The sequence below is a fragment of the Mercenaria mercenaria genome, chromosome 3 (genome assembly GCF_021730395.1).
Source record: "Mercenaria mercenaria strain notata chromosome 3, MADL_Memer_1, whole genome shotgun sequence".
NCBI classification, from domain to species: Eukaryota; Metazoa; Mollusca; class Bivalvia; order Venerida; family Veneridae; genus Mercenaria; species Mercenaria mercenaria.
In genome coordinates, this window is record NC_069363.1 from 64,011,367 (window position 1) to 64,038,163 (window position 26,797).

Consider the following 26,797-nt stretch of genomic DNA (forward strand, 5'->3'; position numbering starts at 1 on the left):
ATGTAAAGGAAGGTCAAAGAATCAATTCCCATAACGTTTAACTTTGGACAAGTTATGCTCTTTCTCTTGTGCATAGATATTGTTGTGTTTGCATGCAAATTACTATCTCCAAAGCTAATGGGGGCATTGGGTTAACATTTCTCGCATGTCTTCAGGCTTGTAAAGCAAGGTTCCATCAATTTACTTTTAATTTTGGTAAAGTTATGTCCCTTTTTAGTAATAAAATGAGGTTAAAATTTAATTTAATTTTAAAAATTAAGGGCGGTACTGGGTTGAAAACATCTTATATCTATTCACGGTTTTTAAGTTAGATCATAGAATCAAGTCAAATAATCCTTGGATCATTATTTCAGTTTTAGAACCAAAAATCATTCATATTGACAATTGCTTTCGAATAGTGGAGCGTGCTGTCATTGTTCTTTTAAAACCTTTTACTTTCTTTATACAGAGTAACTTTCTATGTTCACAAGGGAAAACTTTGAGTAAAACATCTAGGTTTAAGAACACATAATGAGTAATAAGGACAAATAATCCACAACAGAAGCCAAACATTGATGTTGAAGTTATAAGTAAATAATTCAACCTCCCTGCTTGCCGAGAAACCATCTTTCCACATACACATAATTATGGTACTGTTGTTTAGTTAGCTCAGTAGTTGATGTACTGTCCTGTCGGTCCAAAGGTCACGGGTTTGGTCCGGTTAGCGATGAAATTCCTCCCATGGCCATTTGCAAACTACCTCAGTCCATATGAATGTAGAGTTGTCAGTTGCTTATGAAAGTGGACTGGGAAGCTACTTAGGTTGCTAAGCTTGCGAGGGAGAGTGAACATTTGTTACCATTTGTGACTGGCAGTCATATATGGCAGTAAGATTATTGGAAATGGTGTTGAACCCAACTGACCAACATCAAGAACTGGTACTTGGTCTTTTAAAAGTCAAACTAACATTTAGCACATTTCATGGCTGTACTACGTAAAAAGTTTGAAAAATGCATACTGTTTGTTATGTGCTATTTGTAAGCATGGTGAATTCAGTTATGTCATTTTAAACAAAGACATTTAAAAAAAAAAAAAAGAGATTCATTAGCATGGGGGAATAGAGACAGTCAGTAGAGTTGAGCTTATTCATTTTCGTAATATATTTCTTCCTATAAATGGGTCTTGGCAAACAGTGCAGACTGAACACCGTAAAACTGATCATGTGATCAGGGTCTCCACTGTTTCCTTAAATGAATTTCAGTCACAACAATAAAAAAAAAATTATACCAAACACCCTTTAATTTGAAATGACCCGGGTTAGTAGAGTCATATGTAGATATAACAGGACTAATATAAGTTGTAGCTCTTGCTTCAGAAATAATTTAAAGTATAAATTAACATAAAATAGAAATTTCTAGCCTATTAAACATTATGGGCTGAACATTTTTCCAAGTGTTACTTGATCCCAGAATCTGAAAAGTCGATTGATGATAATCCAGTCTGATATTTCACTCTGACAGAAGTCGTACCAGTTCATCTCTAACAACGATACCAGACAGTCTGTCCTCATTATAGTCATCAAACATATCTTTATTAGGTTAGGTTCGGTTCTTCACAAAAATCGGGACGGTATACTTTGCAGACAAGTACTGCAGACACTATACACAAAGAAGGATTTTGCAGACAACATAGGTAAAGAAGGATATTGGATTTTGCAGACACTATATGTAAAGAACAAAAGGTGTAGATGTATAAAGGGATGGTTGAGTGAACTGATAATGTTTTTATTATGTCACTGATTTTGTACTATATTTTAAGACTAAGATTTAAATGAGAATTATGGTTCATAAAATATTCAAAATATCATTTACAATTATTAATAATAATAATAGATGGTAATAATGATAGAAATCTAATATCAGTAATAATTATTATTATCATAATCATTATTTGTTCTTATTAATAATGGTTTTTATTATTAACTGTATTATTTAAAATAACATTTTGAAAATTCTATAACTATAATTCTCATTTAAATCTTATCATTAATAAAAGATAAATATGAAAACAGTATAAGGTCAAATAAAGGAGTTACTAACACTTTGACGTATTCAAATAAGACAAGCAAAAAGAATGTTTCTGATTTCTTTTACTTTGATATCATCTTTTAACACAATTATTCTTTATTCTTACCTGTCTGCAAACTTCTACTGATATATCTTGTACATTATTTTATCAGTCTATACTTATTTCTACTTGTCTGCAAAATATAACTGAAATCTGTCTGCAAAATGCAGTTACTGTTGATATACGTACAGTATTCCAAATGTTTATTCTTTATTCTTACTTTTGTCTGCAAAATGCTGTGGTTTTATTATATTATACCATCGTTTATTTATTTCTACATGTCTGCAAAATTCAACTGAAACCTGTCTGCAAAATGCAGTTACTGTTGATTTATGTACAGCATTCCATTTTTAGCTCATCTGATTTTTTGAAAAAAAATGATGAGTTATTGTCATCACTTGAGCGGTTGTCGGCGTCGGCGTCGGCGTCGGCGTTGCCTGGTTAAGTTTTATGTTTAGGTCAGCTTTTCTCCTAAACTATCAAAGCTATTGCTTTGAAACTTGGAATACTTGTTCACCATCATAAGCTGACCCTGTATAGCAAGAAACATAACTCCATCTTGCTTTTTGCAAGATTTATGGCCCCTTTTGTACTAAGAAAATATCAGATTTCTTGGTTAAGTTTTATGTTTAGGTCAACTTTTCTCCTAAACTATCAAAGCTTTTGCTTTGAAACTTGGAATACTTGTTCACCATCATAAGCAGACCCTGTACATCAAGAAACATAACTCCATCTTGCTTTTTGCAAGATTATTGCCCCTTTTGGACTTAGTAAATCAGTTTTCTTGGTTAAGTTTTATGTTTAGGTCAGCTTTTATCCTAAACTATCAAAGCTATTGCTTTAAAACTTGCAACACTTGTTCACCATCATAAGTTGACCCTGTACAGCAAGAAACATAACTCCATCCTGCTTTTTGCAAGATTTATGGCCCCTTTTGGACTTAGAAAATGTCAGATTTCTTGGTTAAGTTTTATGTTTAGGTCAACTTTTTCTCTTAAACTATCAAAGCTATTGCTTTGAAACTTGCAACACTTGTTGACCATCATAAGCTGACCCTGTACAGCAAGCAACATAACTCCATCCTGCTTTTTGCAATAATTATTGCCCCTTTTGGACTTAGAAAATCATTTTCATGGTTGAGTATTATGTTTAAGTCAACTTTTCTCATAAACTATCAAAGCTATTGCTTTAAAACTTGCAGCAGTTTTTCACCATCATAAGTGGACACTGAACATCAAGAAACATAACTCTATCCTGCTTTTTGCAAGAATGATGGCCCTTTTTAGACTTAGAAAATCATAGGTAGGACAATATTTCTATTACACAAAAAAAATCAGATGAGCGTCAGCACCCGCAAGGCGGTGCTCTTGTTTTTATTATTATTACTTGTCTGCAAAATCCAACAGTTTCTGTAGTCTGTCTGCAAAATGCAGTTAATGTTGCGGTTTTATTATATTATATCATATTTTCTTTATTTCTACTTGTCTTCAAAATAGAACAGATTCAATGACAGAATTACATAGGTTTAATCTTTAGTCTTACTTGTGTGCAAAATTTAACTGATGTATCATGTACATTATTATAATTCAAAATCAAGTGTATGCTTAATTTCTACTTGTCTGCAAAATTCAACTGAAATCTGTTTGCAAAATTTAGTTACTGTTGATATAAATACTGTATTACATAAGTTTGTTCTTTATTCTTTCTTGTCTGCAAAATTCAACTGATATATGTACAGTTTTATTTAAGTTCATGCTGTATTTCTACTTGTCTGCAAAATTCAACTGATATATGTACAGTTTTATTTAAGTTCATGCTGTATTTCTACCTGTCTGCAAAATTCAACTGATATATGTACAGTTTTATTTAAGTTCATGCTGTATTTCTACTTGTCTGCAAAAATTCAACTGATATATGTACAGTTATGTTTCAGTTTATGTTTTATTTCTACTTGTCTGCAAAATTCAACTGATATATGTACAGTTTTATTTAAGTTCATGCTGTATTTCTACTTGTCTGCAAAAATTCAAATGATATATGTACATTTTTATTTCAGTTTATGTTTTATTTCTACTTGTCTGCAAAATTCAACTGAAATCTTCTGCAAAATGCAGTTACTGTTGATATATGTACAGTATTCCATAACTTTATATATATATTCTTTATTGTTACTTTTGCAAAATTCAACTGTTGTCTGTCTGCAAAATGCAGTTATTGTTGCGGTTTAACTATTATATCAATTTATTCTTTATTTTTTTACTTGTCTGCAAAATTCAACTTATATAATGTACACTATTACATAAAAAGTTTTTACTGTTTATTCTAACTTATCTGCAAAATCAGTCAAACAAGACACATTTGGTTGAGACAGTTAAAAACTCTTATCTGCAAGTGGCAATAGATAAAAGGATTAAAAATGTTTGCCCCAGGCTATTCAAATATACAGAAGAGACATGTATGCCACTTACTGGAACATCTATAATTAAATTAGTTGCACCCACCATAAATAAGCTAATCTCTTAATTACTTTATTGCCCCAGGAATAAACAAGTCCTGTCTGATAAGGTCAGATAGTGATCAATATGCATATATGGAGGGTCCTATTTTATCAATGACTTTTAATTTTAATTAAAATTTAAGAATTTTGAAGAGAAGCAGAAATAATGCAAAAACTGATATGATATAGTAATACAACAGTTACTGTATTTTGCAGACAGATGTCTGTTTAATTTTGCGGACAAGTAGAAATACTGATTAAATTGATATAATATAACATTTTGCAGACAGACTGCAGTTAAATTTTGCAGACAAGTAAGGATAAAGAATAAACCTATGTATTTCTATCATACATCAGTTGAATGTTGCAGACAAGTAAGAATAAACCTATGCATTTCTATCATGTATCAGTTGAATTTTGCAGACAAGTAAGAATAAAGAATAAACCTATGTATTTCTATCATAAATCAGTTGAATTTTGCAGACAAGTAAGAATAAACCTATGCATTTCTATCTTATATCAGTTGAATTTTGCAGACAAGTAAGAATAAAGAATAAACCTATGTATTTCTATCATACATCAGTTGAATTTTGCAGACAAGTAAAAATAAACCTATGTATTTCTATCATACATCAGTTGAATGTTGCAGACAAGTAAGAATAAACCTATGCATTTCTATCATAGATCAGTTGAATTTTGCAGACAAGTAAGAATGAAGAATAAACCTATGTATTTCTATCATACATCAGTTAAATTTTGCAGACAAGTAAGAATAAAGAATAAACCTATGTATTTCTATCATACATCAGTTGAATTTTGCAGACAAGTAAGAATAAAGAATACACCTATGTATCATAAATCAGTTGAATTTTGCAGACAAGTGAGAATAAAGAATAAAGTTATGGAATACTGTACATATATCAACGGTAACTGCATTTTGCAGAAAGATTTCCGTTGAATTTTGCAGACAAGTAGAAATAAAGCATACACTTGAATTTTGCAGACAAGTAAGAATAAACCTATGCATTTCTATCATATACCAGTTGAATTTTGCAGACAAGTAAGAATAAAGAATAAACCTATGCATTTCTATCATATACCAGTTGAATTTTACAGGCAAGTAAGAATAAAGAATAAACCTATGTATTTCTACCATATATCAGTTGAATTTTGGAGACAAGTAGAAATAAAGAATAAATTGATATAATAATAAAACCGCAACATTAACTGTATTTTGCAAACAGACTGCGGTTGAATTTTGCAGACAAGTAAGACTTAAGACTAAAGTTATGGAATACTGTACAATCAACAGTAACTGCATTTTGCAGACAGATTTCAGTTGAATTTTGCAGACAAGTAGAAATAAAGCATACACTTGAATTTTGCAGACAAGTAAGAATAAACCTATGCATTTCTATCATATACCAGTTGAATTTTGCAGACAAGTAAGAATAAAGAATAAAACTGTGCAGTTCTATCATATACCAGTTGAATTTTACAGGCAAGTAAGAATAAAGAATAAACCTATGTATTTCTACCATATATCAGTTGAATTTTGGAGACAAGTAGAAATAAAGAATAAATTGATATAATAATAAAACCGCAACATTAACTGTATTTTGCAAACAGACTGCGGTTGAATTTTGCAGACAAGTAAGACTTAAGACTAAAGTTATGAAATACTGTACAATCAACAGTAACTGCATTTTGCAGACAGATTTCAGTTGAATTTTGCAGACAAGTAGAAATAGAGCATACACTTGAATTTTGCAGACAATAGAAATAGAGCATAGACTGATATAATAATGTACATGTATATATAATGTTGAATTTTGCAGACAAGTAGAAATAGAGCATACACTTGAATTTTGCAGACAATAGAAATAGAGCATAGACTGATCAAAGAGCTATAAAAATAAATTTTATACTTCTTTGGACTGATATAATAATGTACATGTATATATAATGTTGAATTTTGCAGACAAAAAGAAATAAAGCATAGACATAATAATGTAATGATAATCAGTTGAATTTTGCAGACAGGTAAGAATAAAGAATAAATGTTTTAAAAAGATGTTGTCAGAGTAAAAGAAACCAGAAATATTCACTTTTCTTGTGTTACTTGAATATGTCAAAGTGTTAGTAACTCCCTTATATGACTTTATACCATTTTAATATTTATCTGTTATCAATAATAAGATTTAAATGAGAATTATGGTTATAGATTATATTCGAAATGTTATTTCAAATAATACAATTAATAATAAAAAACATTAATAATAAGAACAAATAATGATTATATTATTAATACTAAATTTCTATCATTATTACCATTTATTATTATTATTATTATTATTAATTGTAAATAATATTTTGAATATTTAATAAACCATAAGTCTCATTTAAATCTTGGTCTTAAAATATAGTACAAAATCCGTGACATAATAAAAACATTAACAGTTCACTCAACCATCCATATAGACATTCACACCTTTTGTTCTTTACATATAGTGTCTGCAAAATCCAATATCCTTCTTTACCTATGTTGTCTGCAAAATCCTTCTTTGTGTATAGTGTCTGCAGTTCTTGTCTGCAAAGTATTCTGTTCCACAAAAATCATTTATTTCATTGTCATTAAAAATGCAAACATTATGTAAGATACACGCAACTAACAGCACTATATCGCATACATAAACATATAGTCCACTAACTCAACATAATTTCTGATACGAGGGAAATGAAGTCATTTATGTGTCAAAAGTAGTAACCATTCTTTATTATTGTTACAGCTCAGAAGCCTTTGAACTGTTAGCATATACTGATATAGGTAACGTTCTCCATCATAGTTACTCGATAAAGCGTTCGGACTACAATTGTTACTCGTGTCACTCAGGTAAACTCCGGTGATCTAGTCAGAGTTACACGGATGTGTATGCCAAATGCGCCCATTGTCTATCATTCAATTTGGGCAGTACCATTTATTATTCGAAGGGGTGTTCACTGAAAACTGACTGAATAGCGAATCAGCCTGCACGGTGCAGGCTGATCTTGGTCAGCACTGGTGGCAAAGGCAGAATCACTTGCCGGCAGAAAGGCTAAAGATTAACATTACAATTCTGTTCAGCCAGTGGCTCTTAATCCCATTTCAGTATGCCGAACCTTCTTTTCTTTGTTCATATTGATAAAAAACACTGAACATCACACTTTCTCAATAAAATTCAAAAATGTGAAAAAAATATGATTTGTCGATAATTGTTTTAATTGTTTTGGCATCATTTTGTCTCTCTTCTTTTGATATAAAACGCAGAAAACATTCATGAGCTGGAAAATATCATATTTGTTACTATTTTGAGGTACTTTCATAAGTAGTCTAACATTATCGAGGAAAAAACTAATCTCAAAACTCCATTTTTGTTTCTATGACCGAACAGACAAATTTTTTGTTTATTCTATTTGTTTCCTGGCCTAATCATGCATTCAGTTGGATGGAGCTAAATATAGTTCATACAGTTAACAACAAAACTATAAGAAAAAAGAGATATTAGATCTAGTCTTTGTTTAATTAGTTTTGTTTCACTGAACTTTAGAATATCTAAAATGGAAGGGCAATTACCTTGATTCAATAAGAATTGACAGTTAAATTTTCTTCATTTTTGAATTGCAAAACCCAGAGCCTGTATACTTTATAGGCGTATGAGAAGAGTGGAGACAAGGGTAGGACAGAGCGGCTGAGCTTCTATCCCCCGCCCTAACATTGAAAGTAGGATTCAATATAAGTGTTGCCACCTCACCCCTCCCCCTCAGCTTCTCCCATATGGCCACCTTTCTTTTTTACTTTAAATCTGTATTTTTTTTTGCAGAAAAACATTAAATGAAGGCAAATTTAAAGAACTATTTTGAAGAACATACATATATACCTGTAAATTTTTCCAATAAAATAGCATACATTAATTGTTTATCCTAATTATTTTACGGGCAACACATGAGTAGTGCGTCCCTGCCTTAGGATCGTACCTGATGCAAATTGTGTATATAACCGTTTTTAATGTTATTTCGTTTTGTTGAATGATATTTTAGGTTATATATTAAAGTGTAACAATTTCGCTCCGAAACGGCTCAGAAACAGATAAAGTGCATAATTAAACAAAATAATTTAAATGTCGACCTTCCTGTCCGAATCCCAGAGATAAAAAGAATGAATGTATTATGACGTCGTCTCATACATCATTTTTAACATGACGCCAAATCAGCAAGCCCGGAGGAGTATTCTCCCTTGTATTACTGTATAACTTTTCCTATTTGAAAACGAGTTTCTATGTAAAATTCAACTTGAGGTAATAAACGAAACTGTTGTCCCAATAACCACATGCTTCATGAACGCATTTATGATTTGTTTCCTTTTTACAAATACAATGTTTATGTTAGTAATTAAAAAATACCTCGTTTGAAATATTTATACGTTATTAGATTTGTATCGAAAAATATGCATGACTTCTGCAGCGGAAATATTGCGCAACTGCAGGAGCGCACTATCATTCCGCGAAGAACGAGTGCATATTTCTCGATGCAAACCTAATGGGTTTTTTTTATTACATACGCATTTATACTTAAAATCATTTATATATAAAAAATGTAAATTTGTTCTTAAGCCTGAGTAAAACTAAAAATATTGTCATTAAAAAACTTTTAAACGCGACAAGATACATGAGACATGAAACTGATACCACCTGAAATCATTCGTCCTCCACCTCTGATTCATGTGGGGAAGTTGGCATTACTTGCGGAGAACAGGTTTGTACTGGTACACACTGGTTAGGTTAACTGCCCGCCGTTACATAACTGAAATGCTGTTGAAAAACGGCGTTAAGCCCGAAACAAACAAAACATTAAACTGACGTTATAAATGACGTCACACACCTGATATGGAAGTTTGAACGGCAATATAGATAACTATTGACGTTTTAGGTTCCATTATTGAAATTTAACGGAGTTTATAGATAATAATTTTCCATATTGACGTCTGAAATTCAGATCGGGTGCGTGACGTCAGAGGTAGAACTTTTTTTTCTTGCATACCAGACGGGGATTTCCGGTTTTTTTACCTGTGCTGGAAAAATTCATCTTACACCCCGGGGTGTAAGATGACTCTCGTGCTGTAAATGACGTATTACGAACTACATATAAGTGGAAGATTTATGTAGTAATTTACATTTTGTTTCATAAAACGGAATAAAAATCCGATACCTTGATAGTTCCTCTTTGTTCCTTATAGTATATTTCTCGAGTCAAAAAACGTTATTTTATCAAAAAATCATAACGTTACGCTGCAACTGATAAAACAAAACCAGAACTAAACATTGTTATTTGTCTTTCAAACGGTTTGACGTTTTTCCTGTTTACGGAAGAAGGTTTCCCGCGCTTTGTTTAAATACGTTGCTATAAGAAATAGTTCTAAAAAGAAAGCCATTCGATTGATTTTATTTCTGGTTTTATTTTTTGAATATGGTATGCAAGAAAAAGATTCTGTCACTGGTTGTGGGTGCAGATGGGAATATCCGGCTCTCGGGTAGCTGTTTACGCGGTAACTCGGCAGGAGCCTCGTTACCGCCTAAACAGTTACCATCGAGGCCGGAAATTCCCATCAGCGCCTGCAACCAGTGAAAGAATCTTATATTCTCAGTTCGATTGAATAATATCTGAACTCATTTTTTTCCAACAGAATCTAGACATATCTGAAATTACAATCAATGACACCAATAAATCATTTACAGAGATATCAAAATGCGTGCGCAGTTTACATAATGTTTATCTATCATTCATTTAGGCGATCTGTTTAATGAAAAAATTTATATAAATGATAACTACGTAAAAAATTAAATTCATTTATTGAAAATTAAATTAAAGATGTCATTAAATGTAACCGACTTAAGAATAATTTATAGCAAAAGAGTGTTTTAACTCTTATTTATGCAGGATGGGCGGTTGTACGTCGTGCGTAATAATCTCACGAGGGCGAAGCCCGAGTGAAAATTATTTGTACGACGTATTACCGCCCGAGTGTATAAATAGTATTAAAATACGGCTTTGGTATAAATTATTTCGATTCTAATATGCCCTTGTTCTAAAACAGTAGATAAAATAGAAGCGCCCTTTCTTGGTCGGAACAAAAACATTGACGTCACCGCACGTTAACGTGACGTCATTCTAGCGTAAAGGTGTTTTAACAAAGAAAGCATATTAGAATTTAAGGTATCAAATGAATTTATTTTGACAATGTGTAAAACTTCAACCTTTGTGATATTTTTGATATGCATTAAATGAATCAATAGATAAACGGCACCTTATATGAAACATAATTTTATGAGACATATTGTCTTGCCAACTCAGTCTCTCTGTCAGTTCGTTTGTCAGTCCGGATTTTTCATATAAAAATCTCTTTACGGATCCGAATAGACCTTCAAAGGATTTAATGAATGATTGGAATATCACATTAGCACATTCCTCCCTTTATCATTTTGTGGATTTATGACCACTTAAAGGCGTTTTTTTTTAAAACTCATTTTTGCTACATTTCCATACCATAGCAGGATTAAATAAAACCAGTAAATGCCTGGTTAGAAATTAAATGATTATATTCAAATGAATTATGGTTCATTGAATTTAATAATATAAGTCAACTTAGAGATTCTTGTCTGTTTTCACCCCCAAAATTCATTGAAACTTCAAAGGAGTGTTTGGATTTAAGGCGTGTTGTACAAAATGTACATAACGTCGGCGTATTTGCATATTATAATTGGGTTTAAGATGTCCGATTTATTAAATGACACAATTTATGAAGTTACACATTCCTTCTCACTCAGAATTCCTATCACTTTGATCACCAATTAATAAAATTTCTATTTGTCAAGATGTTGAATTCTACCATTAACATCATCTCAAAGTAAAAAAAAAAAGAATGAATGTTATTATTTTTAAAAATGTCAGTAACCGATCCATAATGTGAATTCAAGTGTGATCAATTCAAAGCTGTATCAATTTGCATACTATGTTTGAGCCGCACCATGAGAAAACCAACATAGTGCATTTGCGACCAGCATGGATCAAGACCAGCCTGCGCATCCGCGCAGTCTGGTCAGGATCCATGCTGTTCGCTAACAGTTTCTCTAACTGCAATAGGCTTTGAAAGCGAACAGTATGGATCCTGACCAGACTGCGCGGATGCGCAGGCTGGTCTGGATCCATGGTGGTCGCAAATGCACTATGTTGGTTTTCTCATGGTGTGGCTCATTTCACAAATTATCAAAATATTATGTTAACCTTTATTAAATTATCTTGTTAGTATCTTAATGATCCGGCGACCCCTTTTATACTGATATAATTTATCATTACCAATGAAAAAGGGTGGTGATTTGTTTACCAAAGACATTTTATGTGATATTTGCATAAATTTAATAACTCACTCAGCAAAATCTTTTTTTATTTTGCTGAAACGTTTACTGCGAGTGTATATGAAATCGCCAAATTGCAATTTTGAATTTTGGCATTTTGAAGTATCATTTATACTTTGTATAGTTTAGAAGCAGTAAGGGGTATTAATCCCCCTTAGTGATAGCTCTAGGTTTAGATGCGAGAGACGTTACATAGTGGTAGTGACTAGGCAGTAAAGTCCTGAGAAATTTCAAACGTTCCAAAAACAGTATTATTTTAACCAAAATGCTTCATCTCCATGTCATTGCAGAAATCCCAAATAAACCGGCGACTACACCATTGCCATGTGTAACATTTCCCCCCACCCCCTCTATGTCATAACTCTTAATGGGATCTTCTCTGCCCCTGACCTTAGATCAACGCAAATAAGCAGGATATCAAGTTTTATGCAGCTGTCAAAATTCTACTAGAGGCTAAAATAAGGTACGAAAAATTCTGAAACCGCTAGGCATTGTGGAAAGATACGAATAAGGCAAAGAAAACAATGGACTCCGGTCATTGTTACCAAGAAATTACAGTGCAGGTCTTGTATCATCAAAGCAGGGAATTGGACTTCCTTTAGAAGAAATAAGTGCCATCTTCTACCGGTCAATGAACCGAGTTTTCCACCACTGCCATCGGCAGAAGATAGACGGTCTATGTATTCTTATATCCGTAATAGCCAAGAGGTTACACTCTAAGATAAAGACGTTTGGGCGGAATCAGAGATAATGGTCATAATTTACAGGTTCTCATGTTACCAAATTTTGCTGCTAATCCTCAATTACAAAGACAAAACAATTTTGGCCCTTACACAACAAAATCAGATTGTAGTGTCAAAATACATGAAAATTTACAGAAAGCAGAGAGCGCTAATAATGAACAGTTGGACAGTAAATATCCGACTTCTGACACCTTGATTTTGGTATTTGGAAGTATTATTCTATGACTGGTATATGAAATGGGCTGCATGCTAGAGTCCTTTGAACCGTGAATTTCACAAAAACGAATTCTTTAGATAATATACTTGTATGTAAAGAATTCGTGCGAAACATCTTGGCATCAGCTGTAAAACTTCTAAAAGTATGGGCAGCAGCCTGCATGCCAATTAATTGCTCCACTACACCGAATTTGGTATGTCAACGAAGTCTTCTCGAGGAGCACGACGTCGTACACCCCCCCCCCCCCTCCCCAGGATACTGTACAAAGAGAAAAGTCAACAACGGGATGTCACTTACTCTTGCTGTCCTCGAACCCTAACAACTTGGCATATACCAATACCGGCACTATAATTATAAAAAAATAGCACACCATTATGATGAATCCTTACTAGATAGTCCATTCTGTTCGGAACTATTCTTTCTATTTCATTCCGTTCCGTTCTGTGGTGCTTTGTTGTGTAATATCGCTCGCGGTACTGCATGCGATGTTTTCGTCTAAACAAGCCTTCATTGCATTTTTGTTGTTTTGACAGGTGAAATATACTTTTAAATTTTATTAGTGATAAAGATGCGAAACGTAAATGTCGCCAGTTTGTGACATATTCGTACGATTTTTGTGAAATTTCAAATTTCTCATGTGTGACGAATTCTTTTCTATGAATTTAAATTTAGTGTTCAGTGACTTTTGTAAGGTATTTTTTAACGTGTTGCATAACAAGTTCTAACAGAGTGCTGTTTAAATGTGGTATAATAAAAGTTGGGTTATTATTTTCAGTGTCACACATTTGCAATGAAGTATCTGGCAACTCAGATCAAGTTAATCTACAGGTTACCATAAATAATGCGTCAACGATCTTTAAGGTCTACGCCTTCCAGGCAGCTGCCGGCGACACTACAAAGTCAGCAAACAGAATTACCGATTCGGCATGCATTAAGACCGCTGCCGAATCTATAGTTTACGATTTTACTGTTACGACAACGGATGCGTCTCATGCATGCGGTATATCTGTGGTATGTAAACGTCATAAATGTCACTTTTGTTAAGAATTTTTGTTATAAAACGCTGCAAAATTTTGTACTCACGTATGTAATAAGACATTGATTAAGTATATTTGAACTTTAATAAACCCAGGAAATCTAAATTGTATACATTCTGAACATACAATGTATTTTGAAACTAGTTTCTTTGCAGCCACCAGGCGTACTTAAAAAATCCGTCTAAAATGTTCATGTAAAAAGGGACAGAAACTATTTGTTCCGTTATCTGTAAAAGAATCGACTCTAACATTCGCTTTTCTTCCAGTTTTAATTTTACTTGGCATGCGCTGAAGGCGTGATTTCGTTTAATACCGGGCTTTGCCTGCACTGTAAAAATATACAAAAGTATACTATATACAGAGATAATTGGTACTTAATGGTAACTGCTTACGTTATTTCTCAACGATAGACGGCAAATATTCCATACCAAACTGCGTGTTGATTGAAGATATTCAAAATTTTTGTTCAATGTTTTCAGGCAACTGAAGACGGTACTCAAATTGTGAAGTTTGTATTTCGAATATATGCGTACACCGATGACGTAAATTCCGGCGATGATTTGTCTTATGAAGCGCCATGTAGAATGGACGCTCTGACGGGGTCCACCGTATCCACTGGCCAACTGGATACCAGGTAAAAGAAAACCTAGATTAAAAAACATATAAACACTCATTTATTCTCGCTCTGCTGTAACAAAATGGAATACTATTTTGGGAAAAATATTTGGGCGATAAGAGGAGCTTTGCTCTTGGCACCAATACGAACTGAAAATGAAATCAGTAAGAAGGTAGACTGAAACTAAGCCAAAGAATGCGCTAAAGCGGAAGTCGATTTTGCAGACACATTGAATGGTCCAACTGTTCCCTAAGGACCACGAATATACAAGTTGTTAAACGTGATCTGCTTAGATCATATTATGATTTCTCTATTGTAAAGTTTAAAGAAAGATACAGAGAACATTAACATAATACTGCAAATGACCCAATCCGCCGTTTTAGCTAACTTAAGAGTCATGCGACTCAAATCTATCAACGCAGTGAGCCGAAGTAATTTATTTGCGATAACTTTGTTTTCTTTCCTTTAGATATAGACCTAAGCTTCTTGTACCATAATTTAAGTCATGCAAAAGTTCGTCCATAGTGTCAGCTTAAGACATTAAGATACTCATAAGCTTAAGTTAGGAGTAAAAAAATAAAATCTTTCATAGTACTGAACACCCAAGCGAAATTAAACCATTACACGGCAAAAAAGAAATTCTACGAACCTCAGTTGTGATGAACTTACCCAGTGAAATTTTGTTTTAACTGCGTTTTTGTAATACGTCATAGATTGTCAAGTTGAAAATCGTATCTCTTTTCCTATAATGTAAATTACCTAATTATAATAAAAACAAATGTCACATCAGTATCCGAAAATATTTTTTAATAAAGGTATATTACTATGGAAATACTCACTCTCCAGGTCTGAGATATCATTGAGGTACCCTAATGTTTCACTAAGAGCTTCTTTAATGTTAAACTGAGATTTAGCAGACATACATGTCAGATTCCGTTTGTGGTATCAGTTACTTGTCTAGACAAACAAGAAACAACATGAACACAATTACATAAGATGTTTTAGGTATGATGGTATTAAATGCCTCCGCTACTATTTTCTATATAAAATTAACAAATTATAACATATTTTTTTCAAGATTTCTAGCCTTTCACTTCCTGTGAGACCACCCTTGTCTTGAAGGTCTGTCTTTAGGCAATCAAAATATACCCAGAAAATATGGGGTTGACCATAATGCAGTGAAACCATGGTCACGTGACTGAGACGTAATGAAAACGCTAATATTGCGTAGGTAGACATCAGGAAATACCTACTTTCACTTTCATTTTACAAGGCAGCTTCAAATCAACTTTTGAAGCATATAACGTAGCTTAAAATCATCTGCGGACATTCATTTTTACGATCAAGCATCAATAAAGCTTATATCTCGCATGAAAATGGCCTTTACTAGGCGGGAAAATTGCACTATATATTGATATGGACTACATTCGAGAGGACCACGGAGGCATATCCGGCTAATTGCCCCCTTCATGCCTGTACTAGTATTCGAAGTTAGTGCCTACTTTCATTTCAGCTCAGTTCCTGCAAAAGAATGTCAGTGAAAACATGTTGTATCTATTTTATACACATACACACATGAAGATTACAAAACATTTCAGCACATGGATCTACTGAACTTATGATAAATATTTGTTCTGATAATAATAATAATAATAATAATAATAATAATAAAATGTTTATTTTTAGAAGAAATCACATTAGAACAACATATGCATCTCTTCAAGAAAATAACAAAATGAAAACCTCGCTTGGGTTGTTGAATTCTTCAAATGAGTCGCGCCATGAGAAAACCAATATAGTGGCTTTGCGACCAGCATGGATCCAGACCAGCCTACGCATCCACGCAGTCTGGTCAGGACCCATGCTGTTCGCTAACGGTTTCTCTAATTGCATTAGGCTTTGAAAGCGAACAGCATGGATCCTGACTAGACTGGGCGGATGCGCAGGCTGGTCTGGATCCATGCTGGTCGCAAACGCACTATGTTGGTTTTCTCATGGCGCGGCTCATATGAGGAAGTCATCCAACTGGCTTACGGAAGGTCGGTGGTTCTACCGAGGTGTCCGCCCGTGATGAAATAATGCACGAAGGGGCACCTTCTTCCTCTACCATCAAACGTCAGCATGTGACTAATAATTAGGTCGGTGCGACGTTTAACCACTTAACCACCAACTCCCCATCCCCCTTCCACCAAAAAAGAGATAAAAATGAATGTACACGCACGTGGCCTGCTTATAATCTGAAATACCAAAGTATATGTTAAAATTAACAAGGTTTTCCCCTAAGCAAAGGAAACTGAATATAAAAAAAATGAAAAATTATACGAAATTTCGTTTGAAATAGCGGACATTTGCCTATACTTATTTTTACAATAGGACAAAAGCAGTAGGGCACTCATAACCGTTTAGTGCGAACCCCGCCTTTAACTTGTAGAAAAGATAATTTTAATGAAAAATTTACTGGCATTTTTAAATAAGTAAAAAAAACAACACATTCATATGCATATGTTGTTTGTTCTTCATTAAAAAAACAAATGAATGGAAAATATATAACAATTTTATTCAACTAACTTTGTGACTTCATTTTGATAAGCGGTTGGCTTCTTTCAGTGCTCGTGGGAATGTGGTTCTTCAACGACAGCTCATTGGAGCTTATTTGCGAGTGCGGCATAAACGCAACAATTTAGAAGTCGATATAGCAAAAGTTGGTGATGAAGTTTTCCTGTCAGTAGAATTCTACCCGGAACTTTCGTTAGGTAAAACAGTTCAAATACTGATTTTAATTATATCAAATGCTTAACCGTAAAGTTTATTCACGGTTGGGAAACGAGCACCGGATATAGCCCAGAAATTGATAAATACACATCCAATACATCCATCGCTTGATTTTGGTACACCGTACGGACTTGTTGTGGGAACATTCCATAAAATGGCATTTTCTGTCCAATATGTGACTATGAGTAAAAATCTGAGTTAATTATGTAAAGCGCCTTTGAACATGAAATTGATCATGAAAAGGGCGCTATATAAATCTGGTATAATAATAATAATGATAATAATACATGTAATAATAATTATGGTCTTAAAGTAATGAATGGGTTTTAACGATGACATATGCTATGAATTTTATCCACAAGAAAGTTATTTTTTTGCAAATGTTCGCAACATTTAAGCAAGCCATGCCCTTTCATTTATCTGTGTTTATTGTGTCTTCATAAGTGTACTCGCCGCATACTGTCCGACATAGTGAAATGATAAAATAAACTAGCACGAATGAATGCGCAAATCATCAGCATTGGATCAAGCCGAAATAAATTTTAAATTTAAACTTGAAAGGTACAATACGATATAAGATACAATTACACAAATTAAGTATTTTCTGTCAATTAGTATTAGTCACATATCTTTTCAATTTGCTATAAATCATTTGCAAACTTTAATCCAATAACAAAACTGTTGCACATGAAATGCCGAGGTGTTACAAACGAGTATTTTTTAAGTGATCAAGGAGCTGCATGAAGCTTTAATGGCAATTAAATTAGTTTGTAAACATGTAATGACGCAAATACAAATCAATACTATTTTATATTTTAATAATTTAAACATAGTACATCTTTAAAGCAAATAACATTCAAAAACGGCAAAGTAGTTTTCACGCATGCACTCGTATCGTACTAGTTTATATCATTCCAATATGGCGGACACGGTATGCGGCGAGTAAACTTTTGGAGGCAGTAAACTAAGATAAGTGAAAGGGCATGGTAACCTTAATTAAGATAACAATATTCATGATACTTACCATGAAAAAAGTGGATTTCGGCAGTTTTATGCATAGAAATAAAATTCCGGTTCCCTAGCCTATGCACGGTGTTTTGGCTAGAAAACCGGTTCCGGACGAATAAGTTCGCTGTCTGGGGCGCCGATTCCGGTTCTCTAGCCACTGTCTTCTAAGCATTCGAAATGGCGGTATACCAAACCATTTCTTAGGATGTTCAAACTCATCTGTCCCATGACTATGGGACTTGGTATTAATATAAGCAGATGATACGTTATTCGTTATTGCCTTGAGAAAACCCAACTTTTGTCCGAAGTACATAATACATGTACGTAGTCGTACACATACCGGTATACATTTACGCCGAAAAGGTCTGTTATAAGATCTCAGTTCAAATACCAGTGCAGTATAAAGTAGTTTTAAAAAAAAGACGTCACTGCTGTATATTTCATCATCATCATCATCATCATCATCATCATTTTAATCATCACTACCAGCACCACCACATTCATCATCATCATATTGATCTTATCCATATCAACGTCATTGTCACTTAAAAAGGAACTTTTCAATGCTTTTAAATATTGTTATGATCACATTTTTACAGATTTTATTTCATATGAATTAAAAAAGGAAGTTAAATTCACATATAGGTCCCGACCTCTACGGTTCTTCCTTCACGGTGGCGTTTCCAGGCATCGATCCTGTAGACGGTACGACATCAAGCGAACTGTATATCCTACTTTATCCTAGATACGCATTTACGACAGTGGTTACTGTAACAACAAAATACGGAGAAGACAAGTATTTTCTCGAAGGTGGTGTGCTAGAAAAAGTCCCCATTCCTTCAGATCTGATGGGTTGCTCAGACGGTAAATGTTCAGGTTTGTTATGGATAACATGGAATAACCTTTATTAATGTGTTTAGTCACGACACAATTATTTTTTACATTGTGGTCGTCGTAAAATTCTCCCCCATTTTTATTATTAGTCTGCCTATCATTGGCGTGTTAGGATGCATACTTGATTTAAGAGAGAGGATGGTAATGGACAATTGAAATAAAGAGTGGTAAAGGTAATTTGAATATTACTAGAACTTAACTTTTTTCACATTATTCCAATAATGCCTTTTACCCGGAAGTAGAAGTTTAGAGTAGTGCACTCGTAATGATAATCGACAGATAACGTATCGTTCGTTTGCGATTCCGGTATCTTCCAGACTTTACGGAAAGTTAAGTGCGCGTTGAGCTAAATTTATGCCCAAAGAACGAAAATACGCAATAACACGGAAATTGCCGAGTGTCAGTAACACGGAAATTGCCGAATGTCATTACGGGTCAATTACGTTTAACATAAATATTCATGAATTAACACGTTTGTAGATGGTGTTGCCGAAATAACAGATAAAGGTGTGCTGATAGAGACAGATCTCCCTGGGCTAGAGATAGGAGTGGTTGTATGTAGTACTGAGACTGGTAATGCCGACTGCTATACAGCCTACCCCGATGATATATTAGGAATAGATTACGTCACAACCTCAATGCCAGCTGAGAATGAATATTCTGAAATAAGTATAGCTGCACAGGCAGATGGCACTACAGTTACTATTGATATCCCAGATCACTATGCACATATAATCACCTTAAATAACACGTCAACCGATGCAGGCGGGAGCATAACTATTTCACTAGACAGGGGAATGGTTTTTCATCTGGCACAAACATCAGCGACAGCAGATAGATCAAATGTGAACGGTTATCACATCACGTCTGATGCACCTGTATCTGTTATAAGCGCTAACCGAAATTTCAACAACGGTCACATGGCAACACCAATTTCTCCAACAACCAAGTTCGATACAGAGTACGTTCTTCTCCCTTACAAGGAAAATGGAGCTGTGACAACCTTTATCATACAACCCGTACAAGAAGGTAAGCACTCATCTTCTTCTTTTGTTTGTTTTGGGTTTAGCACAAATTAGTTACGTTATTGCAGGCAATCGTTCGTGGGTTCTGTACCAGTACCAAGTTGTTCTCCGCTAGTATCTGTCGACCTTTCTACATGAATCAGAGGTGGTGATTTCAAAAAAATTGTCTTTTATCAATTGTCACGGGGAACATACCGCACGACCACAGATCTAACGCACGTCCCCGCGAACTGTAGCTCTTCGCTTTACCTGTTGAGCTAAGCGGGCGGGAGAACCACTTATTTCTACACGGTCGTGTCCATAAACAAGTGCTATTAATTTGCAGACCGAAACCTATTTCACAACAAATAATAGATGCATACAGCAGCACAAGTTGCCTGAGACCGGCATGCTGTCGATTTCATACTGTTCACATACAGGTGTTTAAGAGTGCCAGTGACATTTTGTTTTTTAAGGACACAGCCTTATGTAGCCTATTGGGGAGTGGGTTACACGAAGAAATGATTTCGGACAGGACGCAGTTACTGGTTTCTTAGCAAAGTGTCACGGATGGTAGCATTGTCATCGAAAACAAAGTTAGATTAGATTGGCGTTTCAAAGAGTTAATATGCCTGTTCAATATTTAACTTAGCTTTTGATAATATAACGGTTATTTTACCTGAAATAAGTGACAATTAATTGAACATATTATGTAAAGAGCAAAATAAGCCATTTTGTTTCGTATATGTCATTATTCTCAGGACAAGTCGTGTTTCCATGTAACGGATTTCTGTCTAGAGTGTGACAGATTTATGACTTAGAAGCATGGGTAATTTGGACATTTCGTTTATTGAAAATTCGTTTATGATACATGAGACATATATCTTATTATCAGTAAAAGAGTGTATGTAGGTTGCCAACAGGTAGTTACACAACTTCTGTGCCTTGGGAAATGCCAGTGGTGCATTTTTCATTGTTTGGATATCACGGCGCATTTCATCTTTTTTGCGAACGTTTTATATCTGGACGATCCAAGTTGACTAGTTCTGTTTTTTTTGTCATTTGTATGAAATTAATCTGATCTGTGACATTGCCTGTTCCTTTCAAATTAACTTTTACAAAAAGCTAACCTTGCCAAATATTTGTTAATTATTAAACGGACATATCAGCTATGTGACATACCAGTCTACTTTCGTTTTCGATGACGACAAATAACACAGAATTCTTCCTGAAATCTGCGACACTTTGCCCAGAACTTGTCCGAAATCATTTCTTCGTGTCATCCACATCCCTTTAAGTTGTTATGCTGTCGGGAAGTCTATTCCATACATTTCAAACGATGATTTTTTATTTATAAATAAACAGTAGTTATTTTTTCGTTTAAAACTTAGGCAAAATAAAATCACAATGTGCAAAAAGAATGTGACATCTGATTTGCTGGTATTTCATTTGCTTGTTAAAAATTATTTTTTACCACATGTAAGCTAACAAAAAGGTACGAAGCAGTTTGTAAAGGGTAAACCAAACACATATAAATATATCCGTAATGTTTTTGTTGTGCAAAAAGGTATGATGTTGTGTCTAAACCTACTTTCATTGTCTTCTCAATTTTGTAACTGCAAGGTAGGTAAATTAATAGATATTTTTTGCTTGTAAGTACTGGCCTGAGTCAAGAATTGTCATTCATTGCGGATCACAACTTTGAATTAAATATTAAAACCTCTGTTATTGATATAAACAAAACTATTATAAATTTCACATTTGTAAAATCATTTTTGGTTTTTTGAAATACTTAGAAATCAATTTCTAGACTTTATTTAATATATTTCTGCCTTTTAGAATTTTGGGGTCTATCTCTAACATATCAAGTAGCACCACAAACACGGTCGCTTGCTACATTTTGTATATTTTTGTGTTCAACGTGTACTATAGGTCTAACATATGTATTTTATCCGTTTCATAAACACAGTAGCAAAACTGTTTTCGTGTTCCAGGGCTTGCAATATAAGATTCACCAGGAACAGCTCGGTATTTAACCCTTAGCCTGCTCGCGACGAATTATTCTGCCTTTGCAGTCTGATCATGGTCTGCACTGTTCACCATTCAGTCAATATATTTTTGGTGAGCAACCCCTTCTAACATTTAATTGTACTGTCCAAAATGAAAGATGGACACGTTCATTATAGAAATTTAACAGGATAAGGGTTATGTCATTTAACTCATTTATTTCACTCGTTATTGACAATAGCTTATGCGGGATTCAGCAATCAAGTACGAAAATATAGCGCTCCAGAAATTTAGTGTAGATACATCTGTCCTGCAAGTATTCTATTAGGTAAGGTAAATGCAGGCTTTGTGAGTTATTATGTCTCCCACCACACACTGGTGTGGGAGACATATTGATTTACTCCAGTCTGTGTGTCTGTGTGTCAGTGTGTCTGTCACAAATCTTGTCCGCACATTAAGTCGAACATTTCTCATCCGATCTTCACCAAACTTGAACAAAATTTGTTTGACTATAAGACCTCGGCCAAGTCCGATAACTAGCCCGATCCGCCCTTGCACTTTTGAATTATGGCACTTGAATTACTGATTGGATATACTCGTCCAGACTATCTAATTGGATCCACTCGTCTAGACCATCCAGAGAAACTAGACATTTTTGATAGAAACTCATTTTACATCCACAAACAAACATTGTGGAGACTGCGCTTTTCTAAAAGGGTTCTACTTTGTCATTGATATACCTGGAATGTTTTTAGGTGACACTGAGGTGACACGGTATTTGATGGCCAGCACGGCAGAATCTCATACCGTCACATATGGAGACTTCCTCATGTTAGATGTCAATGAACCATGTGAGCTGACGGCAGATAAACCAGTGATGGTAACACAGGTTATTTACGATGAAGCAGATGGTTCAGGTAATTTGTTTTCTTATATTTCTAATACACATTTTCCCAACATTTCTTTCGATTTTATAATTACATAAATTATGTTGGAAAATGGTATTTCGATGCATAAAAACGAGAAATAGTATCAAGCATGTTGTAATGTTGATTGTTAGAAAAAATCACTTTACTTGGATAAAGATACATTTAAGCACCAGTTCTTTCCAAATAATATTGCAACCATGATAAATCTGTGGGATTTTGCGCATTTGTCTGTGTGACTAGTTTAAGTCGCACCATTTCATATGGTTGCTACAGCTAAAAGTCTGCCATTTTGTCTAACATTCCCGTATCTAACACACATTTTTGATGAAGAAATCAAAATTAGTTGCGAGGAGAATGAAGTTTAAGTTTTGATGATGCTACACTTATTCTTTCGCAGATTTTGAATCAACAATGTCTTTGGTTCGTCCGGTTTCTCGCTGGTCTCACCATTACAAATTGTTTCATCCGGAATACGACATCACAGTGCAGACAGTGTTCAAATCTGAAGATGAAAAGTCCGCTTTTCGCGTGAATGGAGCATCACCTTCGCCAACAACTTCTCAAGTCAAAGGTACTTAGATAGTTTTGTTTCTATAATCTGTACTAAACTAGACATTATATTTTTCTTCGTATGGAGGGGTTTCTAAGAGGTCGATGTACCTTGATGGAATGTAGATTTATTTCAGTCTGTTCGTTGTCAACATAAATTCTTACAAATATCTGTTATAGGTCTGTGTTCAGATGTAGACACATTTCGGCTGTTCTGTGTACATTGTCTTTATAGTGCCGTCACACTGGAGAGGCGTCCTTACTGCGCTGCTACGGCGACGGAAAATGGGCCCAAAGCGTGAGCGTGGTATAAGCGTTATGGAAATGCCTGACATCGTATTGTGGTTGCCATGGTCGCCAATGATCGCCGAGTCACGGCCTTTGTTTTGGCATATTCAAAACAAACGCCAAGGTTCGACGATCCGTTCTGAGACGCGCTGAGAACGCGGTGGTATCACGAAGGTCGTTAGACAAGCGTCGTTACATCTCCATGAACGAATTATAAGCGCAGTACACGCGCTGCAAAGACGCTTCAAAAACGGTAACATTTGCAACGGCGACTTCATGGCGTCCTCACCACGACCCTCGGGTTTCTAATACGACCCCACTACGTGTCCTTATGGCGTTGTTAGGGCGATCTTACAATGATTTTACCCTGAGATGGGATTGAAAACCTTGTGGGGCTTCCAGTGCGCATATTGCGTTCTCATGGGGTTCCCACTGCGTTTATGGAGTTCTTGATACGACTATGGCGAGGTTAAGCCAGCTTGCACTACGCCCCTTTGGCGACCATGCTTTTCATGTGTGACCTGCTATAAAAACTGCTTTTTCAAAGTTCATACATCAGTGTGTCTGTGGTCTTCATCGCATGTATGTCACGTTCATCAATATGGCAGAAGATATCCAGAACTTGCTTTTACTACAACAATTGATTATTGTGCAACAGTAGCAGCAGGCAGACAATGATGTTGCAGCTTATTAGACGGCGACGGAGGAGAAGGGCAAGGCGAAGACGATGTTTGGTTAGACCATGGCTATGTGAAGTCCGAAGATCTCATTGTAGGCACCACAACGCCTCTTGCTTGATTCCAGGCACGAAGATCCTGCATCTTTCCACAATTTCTTCAGAATTCCACCAGATATATTTGATGAGCTGCTCACAAGACTTGCTCGGGTAGCTTGTTTCTTCGGCATCGTATTTCTTAGAAATGAAATTTCCGAAAATCTGACCGCCTTTATAGTCGACATGATCACGTAATAGAAACGCCGTGAGGTCACCGTGCAGTTGTGATACACGTAGAAGACGCATGGTAAGAACGCCATAAGCGTGGTGGAACTTGTACATTTTCTGGTCGCCGTAAGATCACGAATGGTCGCAGTCCAGTGTGACGGCACTATTATAGGTTTTCCCTAGCAATTTCGGCTTGTCATTATTCATTTTCATAGTAATTTAAGTTTCACCAGACTTGTCGGAATATGTTTTCTTTCAAATTCTGTTTTTCTTTATTCGTTGCCTGCATTGCAGTCTCATTTCATTGTCGACATAAGTAAGTTTCCTGGCAACTTCATTCTGTCTTTGTTCATTGTTGCCTTGTAGGTGTTCTACCAATATATTTCAGTTTCATTTGTTGTCGACACAAGGGTCTCTTATGAGTTTTAGACAGGCTTTGTTAGTTATGGCTTTTCTTGCAATATCAGCCATTAGCCTACATACCATTTCCTTTCTCAGACAGAGGTCTATATATTTCTGAAAGTCCTCTTTGAACAAAAGACTTCTCTTGCAGAGGTCTAACTGTTCTGACCCAGACCTGAGCACGTAAAAAGTGATTAAATAGCATATACATTTGTATTAAACACATAAATATATTTCAATCACATGCATTTATGTGGACTTTATTATGATTGATCATATTAACCTATTAAAATAGTCAGTGTTAAATAACAGATTTTCAAGAAAAAACGTGCATAATTGAATTAAAATTATTTGTTACATATATGCATGATTAAAATTAGAAAAACATCTTAATTTCCACCTAAAGCCGTAAAAGATAGGAGGAAAGAATACGTATGTGAAATCAAAATGGTAAGTGAAAATAAAGAATGACCACTCTATCACTGAGGCTGACAAAAAAGTTATACAATTCATCATTTTCCATTGTTATTTTCAGATGAATGAATTCTAAAACATTGAATATTGAGCAACACAGTTTTTGATAATATAAGCAAGGGATGGTGGCACCTTTTCACTGGTCCTCAATTGGTATTATAATTATGAGCCTCTCTTATACTACACAAGAAATGTTCCATACAATTTTTTAAACATCTAGTGATATATCTATAAAAATGTCAGCTGCATTTACGATACGTTGTCACTGCAAACCATTTCACTTACTTCTTTAAATGTTTGAAGTGACAAGTCAACCATTTACATAGTTCTCTAGTTATTCTTAGTATGATCTTTTATACTAAGGTGATATATTATTAAACTTGGGTATATTCTTAAAAAAATCCCTTCTTTCAAAGTAGGGGACATTTTCTTTTCAAATCTGTACCGGACAAGCTCTCTACAACCTTCTTGTCCAGACATACAGACAAGCTTTTACGAAGAGAGTAATAACGCTGTTCTCTCAGTTAGACAAATAGACCTTCAACACACTTCATACATTTTCAGGACATCATGACCTTTTGACCTGCACGTGTGATATTGATCTTTGAACTATGGGTGTGGGCTTACGTCCGACACGTCAGATCGTTGTGATTAACACTGAGTAAAGTTATTTTAAAATCCAGTCATAAATGATAAACTTCTGGCAAGGAAACTGTGTCCCGTTTGTTCCATGATTAGCTGCTCATGAATGCATTTCTGGAACAGACGTGTGGCCATAATGGATATGATTATATGGTGCTGATTGTACACCATACTTTGGACGAGATTCATATATTCTTTGTCAAATTATATCAAGTGTCTTC

At 34.7% G+C, this 26,797-nt stretch overlaps 2 protein-coding genes across 2 annotated transcripts in view; both read left to right on the top strand.

Annotated features, from left to right (window-relative positions):
- LOC128555921 (uncharacterized) overlaps positions 1-20,948 on the top strand; it is a 54,450-nt gene extending 33,502 nt beyond the window's left edge. The window contains exons 4-9 of the mRNA XM_053539740.1: positions 13,787-14,022; positions 14,528-14,682; positions 17,272-17,417; positions 19,090-19,320; positions 19,819-20,367; positions 20,878-20,948. Of these exons, the coding sequence (XP_053395715.1) occupies positions 13,787-14,022; positions 14,528-14,682; positions 17,272-17,417; positions 19,090-19,320; positions 19,819-20,367; positions 20,878-20,948 (1,388 nt within the window). The remainder of the gene's footprint in view (positions 1-13,786; positions 14,023-14,527; positions 14,683-17,271; positions 17,418-19,089; positions 19,321-19,818; positions 20,368-20,877) is intronic.
- Positions 20,949-23,108: 2,160 nt separating this feature from the next.
- Positions 23,109-26,797, top strand: part of LOC123524528 (uncharacterized) — a 29,642-nt gene continuing 25,953 nt past the window's right edge. Inside the window, exons 1-2 of the mRNA XM_045302784.2 lie at positions 23,109-23,266; positions 23,676-23,849. Coding sequence (XP_045158719.2) covers positions 23,131-23,266; positions 23,676-23,849 — 310 coding nt within the window. The 5' untranslated portion in view covers positions 23,109-23,130. The remainder of the gene's footprint in view (positions 23,267-23,675; positions 23,850-26,797) is intronic.